Source organism: Gorilla gorilla, chromosome 10 (assembly GCF_029281585.2).
Source record: "Gorilla gorilla gorilla isolate KB3781 chromosome 10, NHGRI_mGorGor1-v2.1_pri, whole genome shotgun sequence".
NCBI classification, from domain to species: domain Eukaryota; kingdom Metazoa; phylum Chordata; class Mammalia; order Primates; family Hominidae; genus Gorilla; species Gorilla gorilla.
The window spans coordinates 94,946,498-94,960,879 of record NC_073234.2 but is presented as its reverse complement, the minus strand read 5'-3'; the positions used below and the strand labels follow the sequence as shown (position 1 = coordinate 94,960,879).

At 38.2% G+C, this 14,382-nt stretch overlaps 1 protein-coding gene across 3 annotated transcripts in view; it reads left to right on the top strand.

Moving 5' to 3' along the window:
- PAWR (pro-apoptotic WT1 regulator) overlaps window positions 1–14,382 on the top strand; it is a 105,554-nt gene that overhangs the window by 79,455 nt on the left and 11,717 nt on the right. The window contains exon 4 of one of the 3 annotated variants that reach the window (XM_031016579.3): window positions 6,342–14,382. The exons of the other annotated variants lie outside the window; for them this stretch is intronic. Coding sequence (XP_030872439.1) covers window positions 6,342–6,405 — 64 coding nt within the window. The 3' untranslated portion in view covers window positions 6,406–14,382. The remainder of the gene's footprint in view (window positions 1–6,341) is intronic. 3 annotated transcript variants of the gene reach the window in all.

Here is a 14,382-nt window from a genome sequence, read left to right as displayed (position 1 = left end):
AAATACTTAATTTTTCTCACAAATAAGAATGTACATTTTTAGCCTTGAGTCTGTTATGTGCTCAGTCTAATTATGCTGTATTTTAAAACTTGAATTGACTTTCGTGGAATGTGTCTTACATATTCCCGGTTTTCCTTATAAAAATGTGTTTAACTGTAGGGAACTATTTGGAGGTGAGGGTTATGTAATTTCTGAAACTCAAGATTTAGTAAAGATGGATCAGTGTTACCAATTTGTGGGGTTTTTTTTTTTTCCAATGTGTAATTTTCTTTTTCTTCTTTTTTTTTTTTAATTTTTGGTAGAGACAGAATCTCTCTATGTTGCCCAGGGTGATCTCAAACTCAAGTGATCCTCCCAACTCTGCCTCCCAAAGTACTGAGATTAGAGGCATGAGCCACTGTGCCTGGCCTCAACGCGTAATTTTACTCCTCACCTAATGTAACATGAGTATCTTCACCTTTTAAGTTCTCTAAATAATGGCTAGTATCAACTGAATGATTTCTGCCTTTTAAACGAAGTGTAGCATAAATATAGCAGAAATCCTCACTGTCACTGCTTTGGTAACCCATAATTTCTGTTTACTTTATTTGGATAAAACATGACTATGATTCTTTTTCTTCAGGGTCAGAATTTTCTTGCAAAGTCAATTCTGCTATAATGCTTACTTTCGAAATGCAAATTGGTCCTAATTGGTACATTAGGGAACAGTTTGACCCTAACTCAAATTTTACCTTTGCTTATATACAGTTTTGTTCACCAGAAATGCTAGGTAAATGCTGAAAACCTTACCCAGCTCAACCAAGCTGCATAGGAATACACAGAAGGTTCTCAGGCATTCCTGGCAAACATCTACCAGGTACCTCAGTATGAGCTACAGCTTTGCTTCTGAAGCAGAAAAGTTTCCCTGGCCCCTTTGCAGGCAGGAACTGTAGTGCACAGGTGCTGGACCTAGCCGGGCACTTTGGTGTAGCAGGGGCAAATTCCACTCATTCGAACCCACTGCATTCTACCCCTCGTGGGAGGGGGAGCACAGGTGAGCAGGTGCAAGAGCCAGGGTGAGCGCTTTTGGACCCTGGCAGGAATGAATTCTGTACTGTCCCCATGGCAGTATCTAGGGGGATGCCCACTACCCCTGAAGTCCCAGAAGAAGTGTTATAGTTAGTGCTCTTTTGGCTTTGTCATCCACGGACGGCTTAAGTGTTAAACAGTTCAGTGGGTCCTCTGCCTTTTCTTGTGAGGCAGTTGCTCTCTGCTAGTGAGAGCAGAGGGTCAGTATGACAGCCTTTAGCGTTTGCAGCCGTTCAGTGTCCAGGAAAAATCAGGTCACATGAACGAATTGAAGGGTGGTGAATATGGTGGATTATATTGCCAATGAAAGGGGAGCTGGAAAGGGGATAGAGTGGGAAGATAATCTTTCCCTGGTGCAGCCTTGTCAAGCCATTACTCTGAAGTCAAACTGCTTCTCCTCTTCTCTTCCTCTCCTCTCTGTGGTGGCAGAGCCTGAGGTTTTTATGGGCACAGGATGGGTAGCAGGACGGGCCATGGGTGGTTTTGGAAAAGGCAACATTCAAGCAGGAAAACAGGGATGCATGTTCTCACTTTGGGCCACAGTTCAAGGATTGAGGGTGGGACCCTCACCAGGACCACCCTCTTCTGCCCAGAATTTTCCTGCCTCCTGTCCCTATCACTTCCATATGTGATGTTACAACTTCCAGTCTAATTTCAGATATCTTCTTTTTCACATTTCGTATTAACCCACAAGCTGCAACCCTTCTGCTGCCAACCAGCTCCTATAAGGAAACCTTACTACTTTTTCAAGATAAAATGCTGTATTTATGTATTTCTTAGCTGTTGTAACCTGTAAAACTGTACTACCACTTTATATTAGGCTACTATATTTTATAATGTGTCACAGATGAAGTTTTAGAACATTGTCCTCCAACCCCATTTTCTGTACAATTGCCCCCCTCCTTTTGTTTTTTGAGGTGGAGTCTCAGTCTTGTCACCCAGGCTGGAGTGCAGTAGCATGATCTTGGCTCATTGTGTCCTTTACCTCCTGGGCTGAAGCAACCTTTACCTCCTGAGCTCAAGTGATTCTCCTGCCACAGCCTCCCAAGTAGCTGGGTTATAGGCACCTGCCACCATGCCCGGCTAACTTTTGTATTTTTAGTAGAGATGGGGTTTTGCCATGTTGGCCAGACTGGTCTCAAACTCCTGATCTCAAGTAGTTCACCCACCTCAGCCTCCCAAATTGCTGGGATTACAGTCATGAGCCACCATGCCTGGCCCACCATGTTTTTATTGAGTGATTTTTGCATAACATTAGAAACACTTAATATTGTATTATAGCAGAACTAACTCTGGGTAGATGGTTCAGTAAACTAAATCTTTGCCATTGTTTAAATGATAAGACTTCTACATAACATAAATGCATTTAATTTGAGACACTGTGAAATACTTTAAGCCAGGGGTCCCCACCCCTCGGGGTGTGGACTGCTACCTGTCTGTGGCCTGTTAGGAGCCAGTCCACACAGCAGGAGGTGAGCAATCGGTGAGCATTACTGCCTGAGCTTTGCCTCCTGCCAGATCAGCAACGGCATTAGATTCTCATAGGAGCGCGCGAACCCTATTGTGAATGGCTCATGTGAGGGACCTAGGTTACATGCTCCTTTATGAGAATCTAATGCCTGATGATCTGAAGTGGAACAGTTTCATCCCGAAACCATCCTCCCTGCCATCCCCCTGGTCCATGGAAAAATTGTCTTCTATGAAACTGTTCCCTGTTGCCAAAAAGGTTGGGGATGGCCAGTTAAGACCTTTAGTTCTCAACCTCATTCTCAAGCTCTTTCATAAGAAACCGACTAGAACCGGTTCAAGTTTAGAGATGAATAATTTATTTAGAAACATAGTTTTCATTCAAGATTTAAGATGTTGCAACACAACAATGTTAACTTTTTTTCCTAGATGGAACTTTATGATTTTTTTTTTTTTTTTTTTGAGTCTGAGTTTTGCTCTTGTCGCCCAGGCTGGAGTGCATTGGCACAATCTTGGCTCACTGCAACCTCCGTCTCCCAGGTTCAAGTGATTCTCCTGCCTCAGGCTCCTGAGTAGCTGGGATTACAGGCATGCGCCACCATGCCCGGTTAATTTTGTATTTTTAGTAGAGATGGGGTTTCACTATGATCATTGTTTTAACCAGTAGTTCTTGTTTTGAGAACCACCAAGTAGACACTAACTTCCTTGGTTTGTTGGTCAAGGGTGAAAACCAGAAAAATCAGCCAGATTATTATTATTATTATTATTATTATTATTATTATTATTATTATTTTTGAGACAAGGTCTCACTCCGATGCCCAGGCTGGAGTGCAGTAGTGTAATCATGGCTCACTGCAGCCCTCAATTCCCTGGCTCAGGTGATCCTCCTGCTTTGGCCTCCCAAGTGGCTGTAACTACAGGCATGTGCCACCACACCCAGCTAATTTTTAAATTTTTTGTAGAGACAGGGTTTTTCTGTGTTGCCCAGGCTGATCCTGAACTCCTAGGCTAAAGAGATCTGCCTGCCTTGGCCTCTCAAAGTGCTGGAATTACAGGTGTGAGCCATTGTTCCTGGCCAGAAATCAGCCAGATTCTTTAACGGTGGGAAATCCAAACTAAAGACGACCAAATATAACTCTCAGTAGTAGTTAAAGAAAGAGAGTCTTCTTGGGCTATATATGACCCTTTCTAAAGAAATCTGTTCCTTTCAAGATCTATTCTTTCTTTCTTTTTTTTTTAAAGACGGAGTCTCACTGTGTCACCCAGGCTAGAGATGGGGTTTCACTGTGTTGGCCAGGCTGGTCTCAAACTCCTGACCTCAAGTGATCCATCTGCCTCAGCCTCCCAAGGTGCTGGGATTACAGGCGTGAGCCACCATGTCTGGCAAGATCTATTATTTCTATATTAGGATATGTTCTATATTTTACCCAATGCTGTCAGGCATGCAATAGCAGTGACCTTTCTAGTTGATAGATTTGAAAATAGTACATGAAAGTCATAAAATGATTATTTAAAATAAATTGGGATTCTTGTACATTTTGTGGACTGGTGAATTTCTGAACTTTTCTAGGTCATAAATATTATTAATATTTATATAATATTAGTGTGTACCAGGTACTATTCAAAGTACTTTCCATTTAGTTAATTCCTTGATAGTCCTAGGGAGATGCTTTTATTATTATTTTACAAATGAGTAAACTGAGGCACAGTGAAGTTTAATGACTTGTATGATTAAACAGGTAATAATTTGCAGATTGTGTCAGCATATGTTGCATTACCTCATGGTAGTAATGTTAATTTGCCTAGCATGGGTAGGAAGTAGATACAGTGTGGTAGTTTGATTAGCTTATTTAAACTCCAAGTGACCGGATGGTACCAGTAACTAGATTTTTTTCGAACATAGGGTTTTATTTTATTTTTTCCCGAAAAGTAACTTCTAGATATATGGCTCTAGATTTCACAAATCCACTCAGATCTTTACTTTGTTTTAGCTGTAGTACAATGTCAGAAAATAACTTGTTCTGAATTATGAAGTCTAACAACATCTAGAGTTTCTTCATTATAATGAAAGATAACCCATGTTATAATATTTGGTGTCATTTTAAGTGCATTTTGTGCATTTATTTGGAAATTAACCACTAAACTGATCTTACTGTTCCCTGTTATTAAGATGTAATTCAAATGCCATAAAAATTCAGTCTTTTAAGGTGTACAGTTCAGCATTTTTAGGGCATTCACAGTGTTTACAACCATCGCTGCTGTCTAGTTCCAAAATTGTTCTACCCTGAAGGAGACTTCATACCCTTCATATCCATTCTTCCTCTGCCCCTAGGTCCCCCAGCAACCAGTAATATGTTTTCTGTCCTTATAGATTTGTCTATGTTGGATATTTCAGATAAATGGAATCATATAGTATATGGCTTTCTTGGGTTTTTTTGTTTGTTTGTTTTTAGGCAGAGTCTCACTCTGTTGCCCAGGCTAGTGTGCAGTGGTGCGATCTCGGCTCACTGCAACCCCCGCGTTGTGGGTTCAAGTGATTCTTGTCCCTCAGCCTCCCAAGCAGCTGGGACTACAGGTGTGCACCACCCCACCCAGCCAATTTTTGTATTTTTAGTAGAGATAGGGTTTCACCATGTTGGCCAGGCTGATCTTGAAATCCTGGCCTCAAGTGATCTGCCTGCCTTGGCCTCCCAAAATGCTGGGATTACAGGCGTGAGCCACTGCACCTGGCCAAATATGTGGCTTTTTGTGTCTCGTCATTTGCTAAGCATAATTTTTTCAAGATGATTCCATATTGAAGTTTGCAGGATATACTATATTATGTTTTACCATTTGGATTAACATAATGTTAGATTCTTTACACTTTTTGCCTATATGAAATATTATACATATAATAGGCAATACGCTGTGAACATTCATGTACAAGTTTTTGTGTGACCCCTATTCTTACTACACAGAAATTTTTCATATTGCTTAGTTGAAGGCTTTTTTTTTAAAAAAAAAGAATGTATCTGTATATACACACATTATATGTCAAATATTGAATAGGTCAAAGGTGCAGGGTACTATGCCTGGCTGTTTAGGACACCCATGTTAAGATGATAATGAGGAATGTATAATTTTAGCTGTTTCTACTGTATATAATAAACTATATTTGGAGAGTGTTTTCTGGACTTGTCTAACTCTCAGGTGGTGAAATTTGAGCAGCCAGATATATTTGATCTCTTTAGGATAATTCACTATATTTAATATACCAGAAATGAATATGTATGATATTCCCTAACTGCAACAACTTAAATTTTTAACGAGATAGATTAAAAACTATAATATATTGCTATAAACAGTTATAATGCAGCCATTAAAATGATGCTATAGAAAAATAATTACATAAGAAAATTATTACCTGTTTATGTAAAATGGAGGAGAGAACATATTACAAAAAAGTATGATACAAAAAGTGTAATATATATAAAGTATTATCTGAGAACTATTCATGTGATAAACTGCTAAAATTCTGTGTAAAAGAAGATAATGTTTATTTTTCTGGGAGGAGATATATATTTTTCATAAGATTTTTAAAAGGAATCTGATCCAGAAGGCTAAACATTTACTAATATGTTATAAAATGTCAATTGACATTATCTCTGGGTTAGTGGAATTACTGATGACACTCATTTGTATTTTCTGTTTTCTATAATAAATATGTATCAATTTTAATAAAGAGTTATGAGAGTTTAATATAATGAGAGTTGATTTTGATTTTTAGTTGTTGGTGTATGTGCTTATGTGTATGTTTGTATTTAAAGGAAGAGAGATAAACCCTACACAGAGCAAGGAGCTGTTATGAGGAGTGGGAGTGTTGGAGGGTGAAGACAATGGGGCAGTGAAAGATACTAAAAGGATGGAAGCCAGTTAAGTAGTTGTTGGTTATTTGGGAATTTCAGAATATATCCTGTACTTCTGAATATTTGATACTTATTCTAAAAGTAGGCTTTACCCTTGAGTCTTGTATTTCTTCTCATTGCTAAGCTTTATAATGTCTATTTTAGTGGAAAATTCCTCTAGCTATAATCTCTTAATGCTGCCAATCTCATTCTCATGATAGTTTTAGAATAATAGTGTAATTTTCCCCAACACAACACCCTCTGGTGTTTCTACATAAAATGCGAAAATTCCCAGAGGGGGAAAACTTCCAGTAAGGGGTGGCATTTATCTTTGATGATACCGTTTCTTTTCCCTTTTCTGAGCATTATAGTTCATGTCTTTGTAGCTAAGAGTGGAGGGAGGATTCTTTTTGGATCGTATTAGAGATTTATGTTAACATTCCTAAGTAAAATGTTAAAAACTTTTTGGAGTTAATGAACAATCTTTTATTCCGAGTATTTTGCACTGTGCATATCTGGCTTTCAAAATAGGTTAAATGGCTAAATTTGGCAATAAGATCAAGTAACACAATTCTTCACAATTATGACAGTATTCTCTAAAACATAATACATATTGGGAATGAAGCACTGATTTTGTTTTTCACTATTCCTTGCATTTGCATAATGAAGGCCGGGTGTGGTGGCTCATGCCTGTAATCCCAGCACTTTGGGAAGGCCGAGGTGGGCGGATCACCTGAGGTCAGGAGTTTGAGACCAGCCTGGTCAACATGAGGAAACCCCATCTCTACTAAAAATACAAAAATTAGCCAGGCGTGGTGGCGGGCACCTGTAATCCCAGCTACTTGGGAGGCGGAGGCAGGAGAATCACTTGACTGCAGGCTGAGGTTGCAGTGAGCCAAAATAGTGGCATTGCACTCCAGCCTGGGCAACAGGAGTGAAACTCTGTCTCCAAAAAAAGAAAATTGCATAATGATGTCGTTTATGTATTGACAAGTCTAAGATGGAAGGTTTTAAAAATTGTTAATAAGTTAAACTTTTTTGAAATATTGTTTTAAACATGTTCATCAAGCAAATAACACGATTACTAACGGACATCCCTATTTCTGGATGGTTTGTTTGTAGCTGTCGGCATTATAGTTTCTACCTAAAAAGTCATGGATGGATGCAGAAAGTTGGACTTCTTTTTTTGTGAAAAATGGGTCCTTTAAAATGTTTCTAATGGTCTTCTATAATATGGTATGGCTTTGGTGATACCTTCCTCTGTTGATTTTCTTTTTACCACTTTGCTGGTATTTCCCAGTCTTATTTGTAGTTCTTTCTTTCCTGTATCTCTTCTTCGTGTATTGGTATTACTCGATTTTTTTTGTTTTTGTTTCTTTTTACAGGGTTTCACCATGTCACCCAGGCTGAGTGCAGTGGCGTAATCGCTAACTGCAGCCTCAACCTCTTGGGCTCAAGCAATCCTCCTACCACAGCCTCCCAAGTCCCAAGTGCTTGGGACTCCAGGAACATGCCACCATGCCTGACTAATTTTTTATTTTTTTAATTTTATAGAGACAGAGTCTCATTATGTTGTCCAGACTGGTCTTGAACTCCTGGACGTAAGCAGTCCTCCTGCCTTGGCCCCCCAAAGTGCTGAGATAACAGGTGAGAGCCACTATGCTCAGCCTACTCAGCTGTTAATCTTAGACTTTATTCTCTTTTCGTTTTGTGTATTTGTGGTAGAAATTTCATTCACTCCGATGACTTCACTTATTATCTATACATAATGCTGATGACTCCAGATCCAGAAGCCAGGAGTTTGAGACCAGCCTGGTCAACATAGTGACACGTCTCTACAAAAAAAAAAAAAAAAAAAAAAAAAAAAATTAGCCAGGTATGGTGGCATATGCCTGTAGTTCCATACCTGTATAATCAACAGCTATTAAATATCTGCTAAGCAAACTAAACTAAGCATTTTTAAAAGTAAACTTGTGAAACCTGATGGATTTCAGTAGTTGACATCAGCATCTACTTTTGCTGAAGTCAGTAGCCTGGACATTATTTATGACACTTATTTTTTTTTCCCACCTTGCCCTTATCCATTCATTCACCAAGCCTTGTTGAGTTTATCTTCTGAGTATCTCATTGCCATCACACCAATCTAGGACACCATCATCTCTTACATAGGTGATTACAATAGCCTCCACACTGGCCTCCCTGTCTCCGTTTAGCTCATCTCCCAATATATTTTATAAAAATGATACTGTTACTTTCTCTGCTTTAATGGCTTACCATTACCTTTAAATGGAGTCTGAATCAGTGGTCTCCAAAGGGGGGTAATATACAAGATAATCTGCTAGGGTGCAGGAGGAAAATATTGGAACTTTTATTCATATTTACCTTTTTATTTGAAAAACACTAAGGCATTAATATTTAAAAGCTACTACTGTGTAATAGTTATTTAGTCATTCCTTCTTTGCTCTATATGTCAGATGGTCATTTGGTACTAAAGGTGTCCTGAGGGAAGCATGCTTTGTTCACTTTCTGCATGTTGCACAATACTATAATTTGAATGTCCATCTATGCAGATTTATGAGTTATCTAGTTTAACTATTACAAAATATGTAAGTCTGGGATTAGGGAATTTGTGGAGAAAATCAAGTGTTTAACTGCAAATCAGATCACATTGTTGTTCAGCTGGTAAGATATACAAAATCAAATCTGTTCTCATGAATTAAGAAAAATTACGCTGATTTTGAGGTTTTAAGTGAAACTTTTTAAAAAAATTCTCATTTTTTTGTAAGGCATCCCTTTCTGCTTTGATAGCCATTAAAAATCAAATATTCAAACTGATGTTGGAACTAGATCTTTGAATCTCTGTATCACACGGTGTTAAGATCTTCAGAAATAATGAAGCATATTCAATATTTTATTTAAAATATTTGTGAGAACAAACTTTTGTACCATAAATAAAACAAATTTTAGTCTTTTTCTTATGCTCTATTTTTGGGATACAGACGATTATTTTATATTGTCATATTGTAAATCCTATAAAAATGGTAGATAAGTAAACATAGATTCCAACATGGGTATGTAATTATGAATAATATTTGGAGATCTTTAGTTTAAATTCTTCCATAAAATAGCTTTCAGGGCCAGGCATGGTAGCTCAGACTTCTACTCCAAGCACTTTGGGTGGCCGACGCAGGAAGATCGCTTGAGGCCAGGACTTCAGGACCGGCCTGGGCAACATAGCACGACCTAACTTCTAAAAAATTAAGATAAATTAGCGGGCATGGTCGCACTCCAGAGGCTGAGGGGAGGATTGCTTGGGCCCAGGAATTTGAATTTACAGTGAGCTATGATTGTCCACTGCACTCCAGCCTGGGCCACAGAGTGAGAACCTGTCTCTTAAAAAAAAAAAAAAAAAAAAAAATTCAGGTTTCCTGCCTGCTTTTTCAGCCTCATATTTTATTACTCTTATGTTTACACTCCATGCTTTAGCCATATTGGAGTTTTCTGTTTCTCAAATGGGCCACAGTTTATAGGTTTTTGCACATTCTTGTCCTTCTTTTTACGTTTCAACCTTCTCTAACATAGTGATACCCAAAGTGTAGTCCTTGAACTGTTTGTTGTCAATCCAAGACAAGAAAAGAACTTGAGAATAAGCATTTAGAAACTTGAATTGCATTTTGACTTGTCATCATCACATCCAAGTGCATGATCAGTGGATTACTCTGTGAACAGGATATAGAGTAGTTCAAGTGCCGTGGCAAGTTGCATGCTAATCATGCCCAGCAGGGCTGTTACAATGTGTGATATTTTGAAGTTAGTCATTTGTAACCCAAAAATGTGTAAGAATTAAGTAAAATGTGGCTGGCTCATGCCTGTAATCCCAAGACCAAGGCAGGAGGATAGCTTGAAGCCAGGAGTTTGAGACCAGCCTGGTCAACATAGTAAGACACGTCTGTACAAAAAAAAAAAAAAAAAAAATTAGCCAGGTATGGTGGTGGCATATGCCTGTAGTCCCAGCTACTTGGTAGGCTAAAGTGGAAGGATCACTTGAGCCTAGGAGTTTTGAGGTTTCAAGGCTGCAGTGAGCCATGGTGGCACCTCTGTACATCAGCCTGGGTGACAGTGCAAGACCCTATCTCCCCCCGCTCCCCCCCCAAAAAGCAAAGCATTTATTTTTAAAATCTCATTAATTTTAATCACACTTCTTCTCATCCCATAAATAATTTAAAAATATATAGTAATTTTAAAATGTAAAAATCTTTTTCATTCTTTAGAATTTTATGTTTTACAAGTATTATTTAAATCCTGGAAGCAAAATTTGTATTATTTATAAGTCAGATTTACTGATGACAAAACAAACTTTACTGGACTTTTTTGACAAGCAAAGATACACTTTTTTGAATGCGATAGCAGTAGTAAACCAAATGATGACAATGGAAGTAATTTCAAAGAGATACAGATCAAAAGAATTTGTACTAGTTTTCTTGGAAAGTATTATGTGTCCTATGTTTAGTTTTTAGCCATAATTGATGGGCGAAGTGCTAAAACCAAAACCAAAGTGGGTTGTTTGGAGATACACTGGCTATTTAAACAATATAAAATGATCAAAATTTAATTGGTAGTTGTAGGCATGACATGTTCAAAACGAATTCATCAAATATGTTCAAAACCAAATTCATTATTTGAAAGAATATTACAAAGATGACCGGAGCAGATGTTCAGGATTTCACATGTGATCACTAGTATTTTTGGGGTTTCTGATAGTCTGACTTGAGGTTGCTAACATTAAAAAAAACTGCATACAAATGACAAGACAAAACATGTTTGGTTGGAAATGTTGGATGAATCTGTAGTAAAGAAGATAGTTCACATACCACTTTCCAGCAACACCATGATAGCTTGATGTGTTTAGGGACAGGACAGTGATACGGAAGACTAACTCTCAGACAAATAAGATCCTGCAAAGGAATTTTTGTTACAATTTGATGAACACATTGGTTTTGCTAACATAGGAAGTAACAATTTATTTTTCAGCTTCATTGCTGACAAATACAGCTTGCTCTGAACTATATAACACTTGCAAAGGGTTACGGTATCAACAAATGTGGTTTGGAGTTTTGCTTTACTTTTATAGGAATATATTCTAATTATGCAGGCACAGTAATAAGAAAAACATACTGAAGCTTGTACCAGAATGTAAATCAGTGTCCTGCTTCTTTCATTGAGAAAGTCTTGCTTTGTCAGCTGAACTAAACAGTGTTCTTGCTATATCAGCTGAATTCACAGTATAGTACACTAAAAGTGTGAATTTATTATTAAACACTAATTCATTACATTTGAGATTTCTAAAAAATTAGATACTGTAGTTTGGGAGTTAGCTGATCAGCTGTTATCAGATGCTAGGGTGTACATTGGTCTTCAAACTGACCTTTTCGGTCAAGAGTATTTGAATTTTGGGATGAACTCTTGGTGTTTTTGCAAGATAAGAAACCAGTTTGGTCCCCAGCTTTTCAAATATGTGAGTTAGCTTTTTGTCTGATGGCCTTATTCTTTATTTTTTAAGTGATCTTAGCTTTCCATGCAAAGAAGGAATGTCAGTTGGCCGGGCGCAGTGGCTCATGCCTGTAATCCCTGCACTTTGGGAGGCTGGGGCAGGTGGATCATGAGGTCAGGAGCTCAAGGCCAGCCTGGCCAACATGGTGAAACCCTGTCTCTACTAAAAATACAAAAATTAGCCGGGCATGGTGGCAGGCGTCTGTAATCCCAGCTACTCAGGAGGCTGAGGCAGGAGAATCGCTTGAACCCAGGAGGCGGAGGTTGCAGTGAGCCAGAAGGCTTTTCAATGGCAGATAAGATCAGGTGACAAAAATGAAAGTTGGATTTTTGAGGAGAAAGTTACCTTAGCTGGTTATAAAGGGTTCTACGATATAGTAGCAACTATCAGTAAAGTAGATGGTGATCTTGGTATTGCACATTTGAAAAGGTTACTATCAAATACCTTACAAATTTGATAGGACACTTTTATTTTCTATCACAAGAAAATTCATAGGTAAGAAATTCATAGATGAGGAATCAATTTTTAAAACGAGAAGTCACTTTCGATTTAACTGTAAATTTGCTGGATAAATTATTGGAAATGGATACCAGTCAGTGAAGGATTGAAAACAAATTTTGAAAAGCAAATTTTCTACATTTTTGACACAAGTTTTTAAAAATGAATGTCCGAGCTTGTTGAAATTGCATTAAAATCACTGCTGTTTCTGTCCTTTGAGACTGTTTTCTCTGATTGCTATTAAAACAAAACACAGAGATAGTTTAGATATACATTATCCCTTGTTGAGTAGCATTGTCCTCGGTCCAACCTAGATTAACAAATGTAGTAACTGGCTTTCAAGATAGCCCCCAGTGAACCCTACCTCCTGATGTTTGCACTGTGTATAATCCTCTCACACAACATACCAAGTTGATATGTGTGAACAATAGAATAAGGTCAGTGTGATAGTATGTCACTTTTGAGGTTGCGTTATGACCGACACTGCAGCTTCTGTCTCGGTTGCTCTGTCAGTTTGTCTCTGGAAGCCAGCTGCCATGTGGTGAACAGGCCAGTGGAGAGGCCAACATAGTGAGGAACTGAGGCTGTTGTCATCAGTCATGTGAGTGAGCTTAGAAGCAGATTCTCCAGCCCAGTTAAGCCTTCAGATGACTGAAGCCCCAACCAACATCTTGATTAAAAGCTCATGAGAAGCCCCGAATCATAATCACCCACCTAAGCTGCTTCTAAATTCCTGACCAACGGAAACTTTGAGATAAGAATTGTGTGTAAGTTTGGGGGTAATTTTTAACAGAATAATACAGCAAACAAGAAGCAAACTCATTTGTTACATTAAAAACTTTACTGACATATGTGCTGTTCAGAGGGTATGAACTGGTGTTTAAGGAATTGCTGTTTTACTTACAACTTTTGATTAAGTTAGAATTATGGCATAACAAAATTATCAGTATGGTAGCAATTTTCTGTATTGATTGCCTGTATGCATATTTATAGTGGAGAATTTGCCACTGATGTAACTCTTTTCTTTTTTTCTATTTATAATTTTATGGGTCTGAATCTAATAAAACATTTGGACTTGTATTTTGTATGACCTTTTTAACTTTTATTTTTCCAGCAGTTCATTTTAATTTTACTTTTTAAAAGTATTGGTCCATGAAAGATTGTAATTTTGAAGAAGGAAAGTGGGTTTTCACCACAGATAGTCTGGGCGATCTAGGCCAGGCACAATGCTCACATCTGTAATCCTAGCACTTTGGGAGGCTGAGGTGTGTGGATCGCTTGAGCCCAAGAGTTTGAGACCAGCCTGGGCAACATGGTGAAACCCTGTCTCTGAAAAAAGAAATACAAAATAATTTGCCCGGTGTGGTGGCCACATGCCTGTAGTCCCAGCTACTCAGGAGGCTGAGGTGGGAGGATCTCTTGAGCCCAGGAAGCTGAAGCCACAGTGAGCTGTGATTGCACCACTGCACTCCAGTCTGGGTGACAAGAGTGAGACCCCATCTCAAAAAAAAAAAAAAAAAAGATAATCTGGGAGATCTGTCCTATCGTAGTTCTCATAGTATCCATCACTGACCTTATTTTACTGATCATCTTGCTTTATTATTAGTTATATTCCGTTTTAACCAAAAGCTCTATGAAGGGCAGAGTCCATGTTTGTGTTTGCTGTTACGTCTTCAGTGTCCAGAACAGTGTTCGTTACTTAACACCTACTCAGTAGATATTGGTCGAAAGAATTAATGGTACTTTTACATTTTTTTCATTGTGTGGGAATAATGATTAACTTCTACAGTTACAAATAAGTTGCTACTATAACCATATGTCCTTGGGGAATGTTAATTTTTTTAAGCTCAATAGAAAATATTCTTGGCATTTTTCTTGCTGAATACTAGGGATTTTAATAAAATGTTTATATTT